Source organism: Bacillus rossius, chromosome 2, assembly GCF_032445375.1.
Source record: "Bacillus rossius redtenbacheri isolate Brsri chromosome 2, Brsri_v3, whole genome shotgun sequence".
Classification (NCBI taxonomy): domain Eukaryota; kingdom Metazoa; phylum Arthropoda; class Insecta; order Phasmatodea; family Bacillidae; genus Bacillus; species Bacillus rossius.
Genome location: NC_086331.1, coordinates 113,020,371 through 113,038,082, shown reverse-complemented (window position 1 = coordinate 113,038,082; position 17,712 = coordinate 113,020,371). Strand labels below are relative to the sequence as shown.

The 17,712-nt window shown below is 33.7% G+C and overlaps 1 protein-coding gene across 3 annotated transcripts in view; it reads left to right on the top strand.

The window, feature by feature from the left end:
• LOC134529630 (inositol 1,4,5-trisphosphate receptor) overlaps positions 1-17,712 on the top strand; it is a 149,435-nt gene that overhangs the window by 42,477 nt on the left and 89,246 nt on the right. For all 3 annotated transcript variants that reach the window (XM_063363928.1, XM_063363929.1, XM_063363930.1), the window contains 3 exons: positions 16,395-16,550; positions 16,631-16,781; positions 16,896-17,043. In XM_063363928.1, the coding sequence (XP_063219998.1) occupies positions 16,395-16,550; positions 16,631-16,781; positions 16,896-17,043 (455 nt within the window). The remainder of the gene's footprint in view (positions 1-16,394; positions 16,551-16,630; positions 16,782-16,895; positions 17,044-17,712) is intronic.

Here is a 17,712-nt window from a genome sequence, read left to right as displayed (position 1 = left end):
AGTTCAACAGTTTGCCGCTAGAGCTCCGATTAGTTCCGAGTTTACTCACTAGATGGCTCTAATATCGCAGGAGTTCTGGCGGGAATATTATCGCTTCGAAACGGTCAAAACACAACACTAGTATCAGCAATAGTAATCAATGAATTGAAACCCGTCTCACGTTGTCGACAATTTCTATAGATATATTTGTCAGCTTTTCAGTGATGTAAATTATTATTAATATGCTTCACTTGTCGTGACAAATTTATTCATAGAATATTTTTTATTTAAAATCATCTAACTATAATTACTGAATTGTTTTAGTAGATAGAGATTTATTATAATAGTTGGACGTCTTAAAAAAAAAAATTATTTTGGAAATACTAAAGTGCTAAATATGATAATAATATCTAACCTGTTTCGTTTACGGGCATCTACGTGAACGTCGCAAATTACATTTATTACAACATTATTTCACATATTATCTTAGTGACTTCATTATGTATTTTGATATGACTCTTTACCTTAGCATTCACGGTGTATTACAATAATAGCAAAATGGTTTCATATAATAATATAACTTCCAAAATCAATTTAAATTATTAAATTATTATTTATACTTCTATTCAAGAATCGTACATTCAAGACAAATAAATAATTTTTAAGATTTTATTAGAATATTTCAATTATTGTAAAAAAAATTATTTGCAAAATGACAATGATTTTCTATAAATTTATTTAATTATATTTCTTTAGTTATATTTATTTAATTGTGTTTCTTTAATTATATTTGTACCTCGACTTTAGCTCTGGTAGAATGGGCAATACCTCTGGGTGTAATGTTACATAAATGAGTTATGATCAAAATATTAATAGTTACTATTGCAACTCTATAGAGATGTTTAAAAAAAAAAATAGTAACTGAAGGACCAGCCGCCTATGGCAACTTCCTCCCGTAATGATTCAGTTATGTATATAACGATACAAAAATAAGGGCCAATCTCTCGATGCTGTCGTTGAACAATGGTTAGCTAAAAGTCGTTTAAAATTACCTTTGGTTTTTAACAATAGATTTTTCACTACCCAAGCATTTATTGTATCACTAACCTCGAGCAGTTAAACATTTTCGTTAGTTACACAAGTTCGTTAGAAACACAATTACAAAGCAGTGGCGATTCTTTTTTTTTTATTTTTCTTCTGGGGTCATGTAAAATTATGTTTGTAAACAAATATTGGCCAGAAAGAATTACATATTTTTCAATTTAACATCCGCTACATTATTTGCAACTATAAATGATCAAAGAAACATAAGTTCCAAGTGCGCGCACACACGCACGCATATGTATACATGTAAATACTTTTGAACAAGTGAAATGAGGAGTTTTAGCAAATAAACATTCAGGTAATTTTCCAAAATACAATTTTAAAGACCTTTATATTGTGTTCTTACATTTTCAGTTAGATTTATTTAAATTATTTGGCAAATATTACAATCTAAAAACTTTTGTAAGTATGTCCAGTAATTTTTTTAGGTAATTTTATTTGTGTTACAAGAAACCGAAGACCTTGCTAAAGTAAAATTATTATGTATATAAAATGTGTTTAAATGGGTGTGTTATACTTAGATGAAATTGATCTAGAATTATATGAAATAAAATTCTATTGTTTTACCAGCCTTTGAGCTTTCTAGCTTACGTGAAATTGTTATAATTAAACTTTATTGCCTAAGTTTTGAATTGCTCGAATATGCAAAAAGTAATTCACTCGCTCACACACTGGCCTATAAAAATTCCAACCCACACCAAAAGGGCTGGAAACTTGAAATTTGGGTCGCAGCTTCAATGAGTAAATTCGGAAAAGTAACGATTTTTATTTTCTAATTACTAAAAAAATAAAATTAAGAAATAGGGACGCACCTTTAAAATCGGTTTATACCTTCTTTCGGAAGAACGTTGTTGCAGAAATTATTGTTTACTTCTCATGCTTGTACAAATTGAACAGTACTGTAAATGTATTTGATGACATAAGCAATAGTAAGTTATTAGCTGATATTGAATACAAACAATTTTTTTCGTGACTACAAAAAATAAGGTTCTCTGCTTGGCGAGTGATTAAATTATACTAATGTCAAAAAGATGTTATCGGGAAAAAATAAATGAAGTTATTTTATACCATTGATTCACTACCCATAAAATCAAACTGCAAAGTCTTTGCAACTGGTATCTCACACAAGAAATATTAAACGTATTCGTGCTTCATTTTGTATAAAAATAAAACACATTTCATATAATATCGGGAGACTGCCTTGAAAATCGTCCCTATCACCAACATGGCCAATCAGACTCATAGTCATGTTTACGATGGCAAGACAGCTAGCAAACCAGTTCAGTTTATATGCAGCTTAACTGAAAAAATTATTCAATATTTTCGGGGTAGTTTTACGCTCAAAATTAATACAAAACCAAATCAGCAATCCTTGTATGATCATTTATAATACTACAAAAAATCTTCCATTTCCTTCGAATTGTATTGAGCACTAAAATATTGATTTACTTTTGGCCCAGGTTTTATTTGACGATACTCTGTAGAGTTTCGCTTGTTTGCATTGTTTATTTATCAGGTTTAATTCATGGCCAAATTAATTGAAGTGTAGCACAAATTATTTATATATGTGTGTCTGGTTAGGAATCAGTATGATGTACTAGAAAAAATATGTCCTATCAGTGTAATGTATGGTTGTACCCTTACAAGCGTTGAATATTTATGAAACATTTTATTTCTTTGATATTTAAAGCCGCAGACTTGTATTTTATTTATTTCATTTAGACAACAACATGCGTCCGTGTTTTCTACATGGCACGCTCTGTAATATTTTGAATGTTATAGTAAATTTGGTTTTTTAAAATCTGTGATTTATGTGCAGTAGACTAATTTGTAATTTTTTATAATTTCTTTTCACATTTTTAATGATCCATTTGCTAATAGTATATACACTTCTCCATTAATTATAATAAACACATATTCCATTATTGGAATTCTTTCAGAATGGATATCACAAGACTACAAAAACTATTCTCCTGCCAAATACCAGTAAAGAAAATTATCGTCAGAGAGCAATTACGTCTTATATCTAGGGAAACCTGTATTTCGCGAATACATTTCGTGTCAAGGTATTTTACAAAACACTGTAGATTTTTCTTGTAATTATTGGCTGTGGTCGGTGAAGGCTGTTTTCCCGCACTTGACGGGGCCAATGAGGACGTAGTTTCCGTACTGCTGCACGCCCGCAATTCGCCAAACCTCTAAGTAAAAAGCTACAGTTATGTGTGAAATAGCCTGACACGTCATTTATTCGCTTAATACATGTGTCCTTACTTATATCGAAAAATATTTGAACATTGCATGATAATTTTAAGTATGAAAAGTACAAAATACTTTCAAATTTTATACATGGTTTTATATCAACTCTAAGCAGTAAAACATATACTGCTTATTTTCTACAAATTATATCTATACACGGCAACTGATTACGAATCACTTGAGTTTTTTTATAAAGCATCTAAGCCCTTGACTGTAAAAATATATTGTTGGATAAATTAACTAAACTAGGAATACTATACAATGCACAAAAACAGAAGAGTTTGATCTTAATGACATAAAGCATAAACTTTCTATTTAGCACAGCCTGAATAATTCATTCCCTATTGTCAAGACTAAAATAAAAAAAAACCGCTAAAGAATCAGTATAAAATAACTATCTCATTATCTTTGCGGGTAACTCAAACATCATACAAACAATACAAAATATTCTTAAACGCAAGAAAGCATATTTTAAACACTGTAAATAACTTAGATTTTAAATCAAAGGATAATAATCAGTCTGTAAAATTTAGTTTTAACGATGAGTTGGAAACAACATCAAACATATATCATAGGTGTTACTGCCAACAGAGAACTCTCGCAAACAATACAATTACTTACTGCGCAACCTGCAAGCTCCGGTACCTTCTGTAAAAAAAAATATATATATGTAAAACTTCTCCGGAAGTCGTACCACGGTAACGACTGAAATATGAAGTCTTACTTCTAAATCTACTTATCTAGAGAACAAATTGTATTACATTATGTTCATAAAATTAACACCTTTATACTAACAGAAGTTTGCTCTTTTATTCATTTTTTTAGTTACGTGATAATTTATTTTGAGTTATAAAGGAATCCAACTTGAACAGTAAAAAAGAAAGGCTTTTAATGAACAAACCAACTAAGTCATTATAGATAACTGTACAAACCATATAAGATTCATCCTGTTACATAAATATTTATATTTATATACATCTAATGTATAAACAAATCTGAAAAAAGGGCAATAAATTCAGATTGACTTCATTATCGAAATAGAATAAAACACAAAATACACTTGCAGAGAACCACCAAATATATTGCGTAAGTGTTTCTGAAATGGAGTTAAACTTTAAAATTGCCTTTATTATTTCAAAAAAATAATTGAAAACTCCAAGCAAATGTAAGAACACGTCTTCTAGATATAATGGAAGATTATAATGCCGTGTCCGAATTCGCCTGAAGAATATACTTGTAGATACTTTGGAAGTGACTTCGCAAGGCTGTCAGAAATGGACGTGAAGTATGCTATGCAATACGCAAGTAAATGAATCTGTGTAATTCTCGCGTACTTCCAGTTGTAAATACGTCTTCATTTGAAAAAAAATTTGGTCATATTTTATATATCATTTAAATAATTTAAGAGGTAGTAAAATAAATATAATTTATTTTGTATTTTACTGGTATCAATAAATAAATTGACAAAATTAATTTATGGATGTTTAAAACGAAGTTTCAACAAACACATGTATATATTTAGCCTACCGATCGTTACTACAAAACAAAAGTACAATAATAATGTAAGATGCCTTAAATTCACGTGACAGCGATGAAGTGTTAAAAGAAAGGACTAATTTCACATGTGTTTAAAAATAAAATCCAAACATCCTTTTCGGCTGGCTAAACATTAAACATATCCGGATTCGTCAAAGGCAAGTGAAGTACGCAAGGTTGTAAACATGTAACCGCATTACTTTCTGATTAATTTTAATAAAATTATGCATACCTCCAAAAAATGTTCAGTTAAAATTAGTATTGTATTGGTGTTTGTATTAAAATATTATGTATACCGGGTATATTTTTATTGTGTTTTAAGGTTTGTTGACTTTTGTACCTCATGTACTTTTGGTGAAAAGTGAAAATGTAATTATGTAGGTATTATTTATTATCAGGGCCCAAAGCATAACTTTATGTTCGTTGGCCGAAAATGAATTGAAGTTATACTTGTATATCTAAGAAAAATATCTGTATTTTGTATGAATGTAAGTATTTTATTATGTAAATTTTTATTACTTACAAATATTTTGTACTCATAATATCTAGTTTCTATTTGTCTTAAGACATAATCAAATTATACACTCAGCAAAAAATATTTATTGGTTCGCAATTTTTCATTGTTACAATATTTTAAAATGTAAATTTGCTATTCAGCAATATCAAATTCTAAAACGTGAGTAAAAATTATCATTAAATTATATAAATGGCATATTTATTGGATTAGTATTCCTTGCTCCTAATCACTTACTCTGGTTGATTACCTTCTGTATAACCTCACTCAGTGATCGTAATTTATGTACACCTTTTCCCCACTAAGACGATTCAGGTGCAGATTCTGGAGCAGTAATTTTTTATGTACGGATGTGTCAATAAATCCGTCAGTTTGTGGGTGGTGTTGGGGGGGGGGGAATTACTACTCTTAAAATATCACTTTATCTGTATGCTTGATAAATATCCTTTGGTTAGCTCCCTCCGAAATATTCTTATACAACCTATGACGTGTAGCCTACTCCTTAGATATTTTACTTCCAACACGTTTGATTGCGTAGAGAAGGCGATTCTTTGAGTATGTGGCCCTTTCAGAATTAAATTATTATTATTATTATTATTAGTTACAACTGTACAACTGATGTTTATTTCAAGCCTCTTTGACTTCCAGTTCATACATAAAAGACGAACTACCAGTGATGCTTGACGTCACCAGTAGGGATAGCGTGAAGGAGCTCCTCATTTCGCCAGACGCGACTGGCATACACACGTATTTATATTGCAATAATAAATTACTAAATGATAGCTTATTTTTCGAAAATATGATTATGTTTTTTTACAAGAAGTACGAATGCCAGGACATTTACAAATAACATCGTTTTTAAACATCACATATAAAAAAAGGAAGTGTAATCAAAAGCCATAAGCTGCAGGTCAGCTAAAAACGGAAACCAAACATTTTTCTAGCTCTAGCCTCATGTATACATGCTTAAAAACATAATACATTTAAAACACTAAAACTAATGCAATAACCTGCAATATTTTGAAGACAGATATTCAGCTACAAAATATTCTCCGATAGTATAAAAAATTCACCTGTATATATAGTTGCAAAGAAAAATACAGTCCTAATGAGATATCAAATATAGCAAAGAATACCGCTTTGCAACATAACGTCATGCTATTAGATGGTCAACGTTCAACTGTTTGTGTAATACACATACGCACACACCTGTGACAAAATGTGTAAAGAAATAAATTTTGAAGGAGCGCAAAACCTTTGTAGTACACAGTTAAAAATTATTATAATTTTTTTTTACGGGGGCAGGAAAACTACATTACTGGCCAACTTATTTGAATGTAGTGGTTAGCTGTGAACGAGCGTTCTTGGAAAAGAGACCAAATCTTGATAGTTTTGGCCACATAATCACCGCAGTAAAACATACAATTTGTATATCGTATATGTGTAGTGCACCAAATTAATATTTATTATAATTACCTTGGGTTGCACTCGGTTACGTAAGGGTTTCTAACTGAAATGTACCAAAAATAGTAATATTTATTCTCTTGTGCTTTGTTGAGGATCGAGCAGTCTTGGATGGGTGTATGGGAAAGGGACAGAGGCAAAGGGATTGGAAATCTAATGCTAGCCGAGGAAGAGTACACCCTTCCCCACCCCCCTACCCCAGACCGGTCGTAAACATGACACCCCGCTGGGCGATAAGAATTCTGAGAACAGCGTCCTCTTGCCCACCCCTCTCCTTTTTCCGCGCGTCGCTACATCGTTCAACAGTACTGCTAATGCGCTCTGTTGAGGACAAAGATAACTACGCGTGTCTTTGCCCGCTCGCGAGAAACTCAGGATCTTAGCCTTAAATTATCTTTGTTTATTTCTTTTAAAAAAAATGTTTTTTCTCATCGTTACATGGCCTCAGTACACAATTTTACAAATGAAACTTCGTTACTTGCACAGTTTTTTGTCTTTTCTTATAACAATTTTAACGATGTCTTTGAATTTTGATAGGATGAGGTCCAAATACATACCACAGCACCATACATCTTGCCGTTGATGGTCGAGGAGTCTTGTCACTCGCCAAAGAAAAAAAAAACTTAGTAATGTCCCTTGGTTAATTACATAACACAAGGTACTGTCGATCGCGGACCGAAATCACAGGAAGTCAGGCCGATGCCGACGCCTAGGGCCTAAATTTCTAGTTAATTAATCCGAAAAAAAAATGAACTTAGGTTGAAAAAATACGGCCTGGCCCCAGCCCCTAGGTGTTAAATTGTCCCTTAGTTAATTCTCATATTGTGTCGTGACTTGCCGACGACGCAACCGGCTTCGGCGACGATCGAGCAACAAGTGACTTGGCCGACGAGATTACCTTCCCTTGTAAAGATGAAAACAAGGGAGGCAACCCTGTGGGCCAACTGACCAATCAGCGCACATAATTCCAAAACATGACCATATAAGGAAATTCGTACGGGCACATCACTTGACGCCAGGGCTCGCCCTGATTGGCTGGCTAGTGGTAGCCTCCAGAGACCCTTCCAGACGGTCGCTACAGCTGTGCGTACAACGTGACGCGTAAATTCCAAACACGCATTTACAAACTTTCTGGCGCCAGGGTGTCGCGCCTGTCAGCTCTTCCTTCTGTGCCTTCCAGACTATTCTCAAAATATTACCTTAGCAATATCCAATAGAATTTAAAATTACCCAAAAAATTTAAATATAATGTTCAAAATTTAGTAATCAAAGTTGAAATTACTGTATTAGAAATTTAGTTCAAAATTCATGGCCTGTAAAATTATAATCTACACTGCTTTAAACAAAACAATTACTGAAATTAATTATCAAACATCAAAATTAATTATTATGGACTGGAATTAACCCTCAAATTAATAATTAAGTACCTATCTCAAGGAAATAAGTATTTTAAGGCTTTTCATGAAATTTAACCAAAGTAATTAATAACAATTCTTAACAGCTCTGAACAATTACCCTTATCTACATATTAAATAATTATTATCTTTCATATCAAAGTTATTCTTAATCAATATTCTTATAACCCAAAAAAAAAAAATATATATATATATATATAACAAATCCTCATTGTGCAATGCTACATATTGGCTTGCAGATTGTACTCAGGGTCTGATGTTGGAGCAGGAAGGTGGTCACAGGAACTCAGCTTTATATAATAAAAAAAAAATATATATTAGTATTCATTGTAAAATGAAACCATGAATATTAATTACATTTACGTACAATTTTTTTAAAATAATTCAATAAGTTAATAATGTACAGCAATCATAAACTTGATATAAGTATTTACAACTCAAATTTATTTATTATTATATTATCTATCTTAGGTGTTACATTTACAGTAAAATAACTTTTAATAATAACTGCTATACAGTATTATATACTGCTAAATAATATTTAATAAAAAAACTTAAAAATAACTATTTTTGATTAGTAATATTTTTTTATAGTAAAAAGTATTTACACCAAGAACAAGACAACAAAACCAAATTATTGAAAATAAATAGTTATGAACCATAACACAAGTAAATCATCACGTTTGATATAAGATATGAACAAAAATATTCAATTTTTCACTTAAAATTACATAGGAAATGTTTTAAGTTCTTAGGTTGGTAACTGCGCTTAGGTGGGGATAGCGGTCTTGTGTCTTTAGTTGAAATCAATGATTATATTTTATAATACTAACCTTTAAGAAAATTTGTATAAAACTTAAATTTAAAAACCAAACAAAATAACAAACAAAAAAAAGTCAAAAAAGAATATATGTTTATTAATTTTGAAATGATTTTTTTCATCTTTATAAGTGTCGAGGCACCACTGAAGTAAAAATTAGGGAGCTTAAAACAGAATAATTAAGTATGAAAAGAACATTGCAAAATCGTTAAGTAGGTCCAAAAAGCTAAGCCCATGTCTATGATAAAGTAGTTAATTTTGTCCGAAAGATTTTCATATCTATTTAGCCTAACATTATAAGATAGTTTAGTAGTAATACAGTAGAGTCCCGCTAATCCGAACTAATTGGGACCGAACCCTGTTCCGATTAGTGATAATTCGGATTAGGCAGAATTTTCTTATATAATGCCATTTATGGTCTTTATGAGGCGTGGGCTATTTAACATCTGATGTGTCAAATATTAAAGATCAGACCAAAACACACCTTCATTATTTAGCGTATTTAGCATAATATAAATACGTAAATATTAAAGTACTATGTACGTAATCATATTTTTTTCTTTTTAGTTGAAGGAGAAATAGATAAATCATAATTTTCTTATGTACATATTAATAAAAGTAAGACATTACTTGAAAAAGAACTTGTTTTTCTTTGCTTTTCAAGGTTCATAATTGTTATAAAAATATTTCTTTTTTCGTCCTAGCCCTGTTCGGATTAGTCGGATTTTTGGATTAGCGGGGTTCGGATTAGCGGGACTCTACTGTAGTATAGCTTAGTCAGTACTCACACTGTCAGAGCGGGGGCGAGACGGTCCAGTCGTACTATACAGTAAATTAAATAATTGATTTACCCTTTAACTGTGGTCAACTTGTGCAGCAGTCAAGACCTGGCCGGTTCCGCTGACCGGTAGACTGCAGTAGCAATTTGGGCTTGCCCCCGCCTGCTGGCCAGTGAACTTCTGAAGCGGTGGGGTCGTTATCTGCTTTTCTGTGCTTCTTTGTGGTGAACTGCTGGGGAAGCTAAACCTTGGTACTATCCAGCAGATGTGTCACCAGTCCTTAGTAACTTACTTGAGCCGCTTGATAGCAGTGGTATATGGTTCAGAGCTGTTTCTCTTGATCCTTTGCTGAGCGTATTTTATGAGGCCTTGCAAACAACTTTGATGATGTCCTGCACTACCCTTTTTGGATGGTAGCTCACAGGATGGTCAAACATAATTTTTTTACACAATTCTTTGTATTATCCCTAGATCCATCCTGTTTGCTAGCCCTTTGGCTGTTTAGAAACTCGTCTTTTCTGGGTGTTTTGACGAGCTATGTGGCGGTACGTACAAGGACATTGCGGACCGTGAATATATACATTTATATGTTTGTTTAAAATTTTTTTTAATGTCATAGAAAATATATATTGTAGAGGAGGTTCTGCAACTGGTTCTCAATAGTGATTTCAATATAGAAATAGTGAATATGAATCACCATCAGAATCTGAAGAAACTTCTGCCCCACAGTCTACTGCTGTTTCATTAATTTATTTAGCCAGTATTTCTACTTTAGCAGAAATATCTTCAGCAATTCCTTCCATATCAGGCACTATTTCTACATTTGCTGCTCTTTCTTCTTCAGTATATAACGGTTCGTTATATACAAAATAAACAGTTCAACGCCGATTGTAATTTTTGTTGTTTTTTATTTTTTTCCAAACAGAATGCCCCGACGAATCCAAACACTTACAATTGTTCATTCACTCGTTCCACATGTATATCTGACTGTCGAAAAACTGCCGGTAGCTCGCATGACGAAAAATTACCGAAAATTAATAGCGTAGATGAAGTCCTTCAGTAATGTTTTACTGCAAGTACACTAAGATGGTGCGACCTCGAAGAGGACCGCACCCAGCGAAAACGAATTCCGCCCCGAGCCAACTGCCGACGAAAGTGGCCGCAATTTCTAATTCATTGTCCGAAAAAAAATAAAACAAATTAGGTTGATTTAATATTCGGCCTGGCTCCGACCACCAACGTGAAATTATCTATTAGTACATTAAATTATAATTTAGTGAGAAGCCATCGAACGCGACCTACTCGTCCAGCGTTCGACAGACGACTGGTGATCTCATGAACTCGTCTCCTCCACGAAGGGAGTAGACGTCACATGACCTCACCGACCAATCACACGCATGCTTCATTCACTCTTACAGATACAAGCCAATCACAGAACAAGTTACAACACATGAAAAAATCTTGTACACACAGAAATCTGGGCTTCCCCTGATCTGTCTCTTTTCAATTTCACATCGAAATCGGGGACTTCCATTCTCGTTCTCTCTCTCACACCGTGAGAGAGCAGTTATCACCCGGTTCCCATGCAGGGGGGGAATTACCGTCTTTATCTCGGTTGGCGGGGAAGCACTGTTCCTTTATCACTCCCACTTACAGGCCTCTCCTGCCTCTCTTTCTAACCATCACACCAGCCCAGACACAGTCCCGTGATTTATAATTATATTACAACACGTTAAATAAAAATTAAGAACAACAATTATAATACAAATTACTTTACAAAATTAAACTTATTGAGAAAAACCTGAATAAGTAGGCCTAAACACGTAAAAATCTACAACAGCGACTTCTTTGTGAAAAATTACATAAAAATTACTAATGATAAAAATGTCTAATAAAATAATCAATACCTTCTTAAAAACACATCGCAAGCAAAAAATATCAACCCTAAAATATATAACAAACGGTAAAATATCATTAGAAAGACTTTTTAAGAAATATTTACATGCATAAAAATAGTTTAAAATAAAAATTATTTAATTAGGAGGGCAGGGTTCTGCAACATTACAAGTAATAAATGAATCCTCTTCTAGAGAAGAAGATGAGGAAGAAAAATTATTTGGCAGCCAACAAATCTAACTCCAAAAAAAAAATAAGTTTGATAATGTTCATTGTATAAAGAGTGAAACAGATGCAACAGGTTTGAATGAGCTGGGATTTTATTGCATCCATTATAAACAACCTGTGTGAGGAAATAAACAGGTACTTTTCTCAATGTGCGGTTGCTAGTGGTGTTCCTGAGAGGATGCAAACTGAATGGGCCAATGTAAATGAAAGTGATGTTTATATATATATATATATATATATATATATATATATATATATATATATATATATATATATATATATATATATATATATATATTGCCATTACATTTCATTACGAGAATTAAAAAATTAATAGTTTATCTGAATATAGGTTGCCGAACCAAATTTTGCAAACACCAGTTTTTAATCTTGATATCATTTTCAGAACATGCCGTGGTTTCTTCACTTAAACTACGAAGAGTCTTACAGTGGTGATTATTTGTTCAAAGTGCTGCCAATCATAAATCATCTTAGTGATATGTATAAAAAACAGTTCTGCCTATACAAAAATTTTTGCATTTACGAGTTTCTTATGTTGTTCAAGGGCAGACTAAAAATAAAACAGTATATTCCTGCAAAAAAAAGGAGACATTTCGGATTGAAACTGTTGTTATCTGCATTATTGTTACCAATTATATTTTAGACTTTATTGTATATTGTGGAGTGCCAAAGACACTCAAAAATGGTCTTGACATTTCTGGTAACATTGTGGCTATTCTAATTTAACCATATTTACAAAAGGGAAATGCACTTTTTTAACATAGTTCGTACACCAGGCCAGCATTATTTTGTTGGTGTCATGACTGGGTGACATGTGTGTGGGATGGTTTGTCACACAAGGAAAGAAATGCCTTAAATAGCTAAATATTTCAATTAGGTTCAGGCCGAATGCTGGTACTAAAATGGTGTACAAAATATACTTTTATATGCTCTCAACTTTTTGTCTAGTAGACATTAATGAAAGTTCCAAAATTAACTATAAAATTAGGCAAAGATAATATAAATCAAATTTTGTATGAATTACAGTAAGTCAATGGGATTTGTTGAGAACAATGACATGACAATGAAAACAGTGGAAGACATCAGGAAATCATCAAAGTGGTACTGGAAGCTGTTTTTTATTGTAATTGATGTGAGTTTTCCATTAGTATTGTTTATACAATAAAAGGACATAGTAGGATGATAAGCATGGTGAATTGGCCCCAGAAAGATACCTGGGTCATCTTTTTAGGGTATGTTGGTTCTAATAAGATGTGTTGATCCTGCAAGTTTTAGATTGCTATTTATTTTGGTTTTTGAATAAATAAAAAAAAATGAAAAATCTGAAAATACTTTTTTCCTCGAAAATAGCTAAACCGATTTGAATGAAATTTGGAAACATTATAGAGGTATATAAAGCCTATACTGGAGAGAAATAACAGCTCATAACCTTCATATCAATTATTCGAAACAGGCTATTTTTTCTTTAAGAAAAGAATGCGATGCAACATTATGCAATGCAACATTATGTTTTACTACATGCTTCAAAATTTAGTACACTAAAAATTTGTTTTATAATAGTCACGTATCTAAAATGATGATGGTCGGTGAACTGTATTATTTTTTTTTCTTTTAATAATATATATATAAAATATCTCAACAAATATAATTACATATAAAGAGTAAAATACTAAAAATATTGTTATGAACGCGAGCAAGGCCGTGACACGTGCAGGTTCAGAGCTGGCTGGCGGCTGCCGCAACATGATATTTGCCGCGCGCACCTGGAAGATAACAAGGATTGTCGCTTTCCCCTCTCCTTCCCACCACTCCCCGCGTGGTGCCCTGCCTTTGACAAGTAACTGACACCTGACAGCTGCGGAGTTACGCGAACCGCCGACACGTGTTTCGAGAGATTTCTGCCGTCGTTTCGGCGTGGAATGACGCGACTGGCCCCAGCCGCGCTCATGAGTTCCAGAAATGGCGGCTGATATATAAAAAGAGGACGTCGGCCTCAGCAGGAGAGTTGAGCTGGAGAGTTCAGGCGGAGCTCTCCCACAGCGGAGTTTCCGGGGCGATAGTGCCGCGGGTGTGGCAGAGTGGCGAAGTCCTTGGACAAAGGTTCCAGGGCAGGGAGTGAGTGAGTTCAGTGGAATCGGGAGTTTTCCTGCGGTGGAGTTTCTGGGTGATAGAGCGGCAAAGTCCCTGGACGAAGGTTCCAGGGCGAAGAGTTCAGTTCCGGGTGATAGTGTCGCTGGCGTGGCGGATTTCTGAGAGAAGTTCCAAGCGAGGCGTCGAGTGGGATCTCGGCGAAGGGGAATTGGGACGGTGGCGGCGGAGTGCGGAGACGGAGGCGGCGGAGTGCGGCGACGGAGTCCTGCGACGGAGGACCACGAGGGGTGCTGCGGCGAGAGTCGTGCCAGAGGTGCGGCCCAGCGAAGGTGTGCGGTGTGTGAAAACGAGTGACTGGGGAAGCAACATTTTTTTTTAAGTGCAATTGATTATTTGCTATTTTAGAAGATTAATTGTAAGTGACAAGTAGTGGCCATCAATTATATTGTGTAGTGTAATAAAATCTTTAATTAGGCTATCCTTTACGAACCCCCTGTAAATCGTAACAATATGTTTACCAGTGTCAAGTGTGATATTAGAATAAAAAATGTGAGCTAGTCTTTCAGTACTCACCAGTAATGTACTTTCACTACTAACCTCTAACCTCGGTAACGAGCAAATTCATGTGTTCTCATGTCGCAAGCACACTTATTATACAAAACTTGGACACAAAATTTAACATAGAATTCTTTTAAATAATGCTGAGCATGATAAATATATACAAATTGTGTTTTCAACTACATTTCTGAACGCAGATCACACACAGCTTCCGCACCTGCTGCTAGAATTTGCTGCCAGAGCAGCTACATTGACTATTGAATAGTTTGATTAGCAGACCAAAATTTTAAACTATACAATGAAACGGCTCAATTAAAAGTGAAAAAGACTTGGAAAATAAAGTGGGTTGTCTGTAAAGTTGGTTTACGGACAATAGTTTAACATGACGTCATAACAAAACATTGATGAAATTATTGCATACTTAATGAATAAAATTGAATCATTTTTATTTTAATAATAAAACAATAAATATTTGAAATTATACTAGTAATCAGATTTTTTAAATGCAAGAATAATTAACCTTTATTGCCAAAATTTTTGTTGTAATAAGCAATGAAAACCACATTAACTTTTCACTTTACTTTATAAACAGTCGAGTGGAAGAGAGATAGATGCGGCGCAAGCGTACAATGAACGTAATGGGACACAGCATAACGGAACAATGTGCGTAATGGGACACAGCGTAACGGAACAATGTGCGTAATGGGACACTTTTTTGTGCATGCAGCCGGCGATTTATTAGACGTCACGTCAAAAAATAAAACTAAACTCCCTGCTTTGGACCAGATTTTCGACAAGGAATTTCATTAAAATACTGCCCATATTGTTAAAATTCATTGAACAGTTAATACTCTAATGTTTCCCGTTGACTTTGTGAACTTGGGTGCACGGACAGGAATCGCACGTAGTTTCAGCACCCACCGCTAGAATTCACTGCCGGAGCAACTGTGTCGACTATCGAATCATTTGATTTGCAGAGTGAAATTTTAAACTACATATTGAAACTGCTCTGATAAAAGCGAAGGACTAGAACAAATACTAAACCCCCGGCTTTGAACCTGATTTTCAAAGAGGAATTTTATTAAAATAATAAATAGTGTTAAAAGTCATTAAATAGTTAATTCTACAAAGTTTTTCTTTGTCTTCGTAAATTTTGGTTTGCGCCATCCACCACGGATGGTAGCTCCATGGTTGTTACACATTTCCATTTCTTGACTTCTGTCGCATACACGAAATTGCTCCCACCAAATGCTGTATACCAAGAACTAAGATGTTACACATCACCACTTAACAGTAAAGCAATCTGAAGTAGTTGAGTATTCCATATGTGGGTCATGGCTGATCAGGCCACCCCTCCCACTTCAACAGAGTGAAAGGGTTAAAGACTTGCACTTAGCGTTTTGGATTGACACTTCTTAATGATTTTGTATTTTTTTTTTGTTACCCATCTCGGTAGTTCCCTATTTTGTTTATTTAGCGGTCTTCAGACACAGTTTAGAATTAAACATTATTTGGAAATTAATCTACACTGTTAAATATTTGCATCATTTTACATTGAGATGTTTTTGTTATTTCGTCCAGTTTTAACCACGAATGATCAAATTTTTCTGGAATTGTTTTAATATCACTTCATGGTCAAGAAATTATAATTCATATTTTAAAAGTAATTACGCTTTTCTGGTGATAAATAAGGTGTCGGGGACTTAATAAGGATGTTGTTTTTGATTGTCCAGGTGCATGTCGGATGAAAATGTGCCATACGAACTTCGAGCTTCATTCTGCCGACTGATGCTTCATCTACATGTTGACAGAGATCCACAAGAACTTGTGACGCCAGTAAAATATGCAAGACTATGGTCTGAGATTCCTTCTAAGATGTCTATTCAAGAGTAAGCATTAGAGCTACTTACCAAAGCTTGGGTTGCACACTTTTCTTAACTTGTTGCCTATTATGTGGTGTCTTTTACAGTTATGACAGTAATAAGACTCCAGACCACAATAAGGAAGCTGTACGGGCACAGTTCAGTTCAACAATAATGTTTGTGGAGGATTACTTGTGTAATGTTGTTGCCAAAATGTGGAGTTTTGCAGACCAAGAGCAAAATAAACTCACTTTTGAGGTAATTTTTTTTTTTTTGGTGTTTTCTTCACTTTATCCAACTGAAAGCATATTTTGGTTATTGCTTCAGAGTTTTGTTCTTATTTTAACTAGTTTGCACCCGTGGGTTTTTCAGGTTGTAAAGCTTGCAAGAGAGCTTATTTATTTTGGTTTCTACAGCTTCAGTGATCTTCTTCGCTTAACCAAGACATTGCTTAGTATTCTGGATTGTGTTTCAGAAAGTGATTTTGTGGAAGGAAAACTTCCTACTGCTGAAATTGATTGTGAGTCATTTCTGCACAAATATTATTTAGGAAATATTTTAAAAAAAAGTAATTTTTAACTGTCCATTTTCCAAGTAGGCTTTGGTTATATCTTGAAGTACGCTAATGGCCCACACACTAGTTTGAATTTGGACAAATTTGCTTTGTATATATGCTATTACAGTGTGTTTCATGCTATTTTGCATTCTTAAATTTTTAATTTAGTTGCAAATAAATTATACCAGTTATTTTTTGAACATTTTTTTTCCATCATTACAATTTATTTTGGGCTGAAAATTTTTCTTGTATCATACACCTACTCTTTGTCATTTTGACGTAAATTCTGTGCATGATTGCATGTTTATTAGATTATGAACGATAATTTTATGTCAAAGAAGTTAAAGAAATTGTATCTTTGTGCATGTGCATGTACATGTTAATCTGTTATATGTGGCATTGGTTGGTTATGGAAAATTACTAGTGCACATAAAACTATGGGTGTTTGTTGGAAACAAATTGCATGTTGTATCTACAAACTTGGATTTTTTTAAATCTATTTTATGTATTGCGTGTAATCTTATATTTAGTCACCAGATGGCTATGATGGTTGAGTGGTCATAAGCACTTGCTTCTCACCAAGGTAATCTGGGTTCCATTCTCATTTGGGTCAAACTTGATTTTTTACAAGTG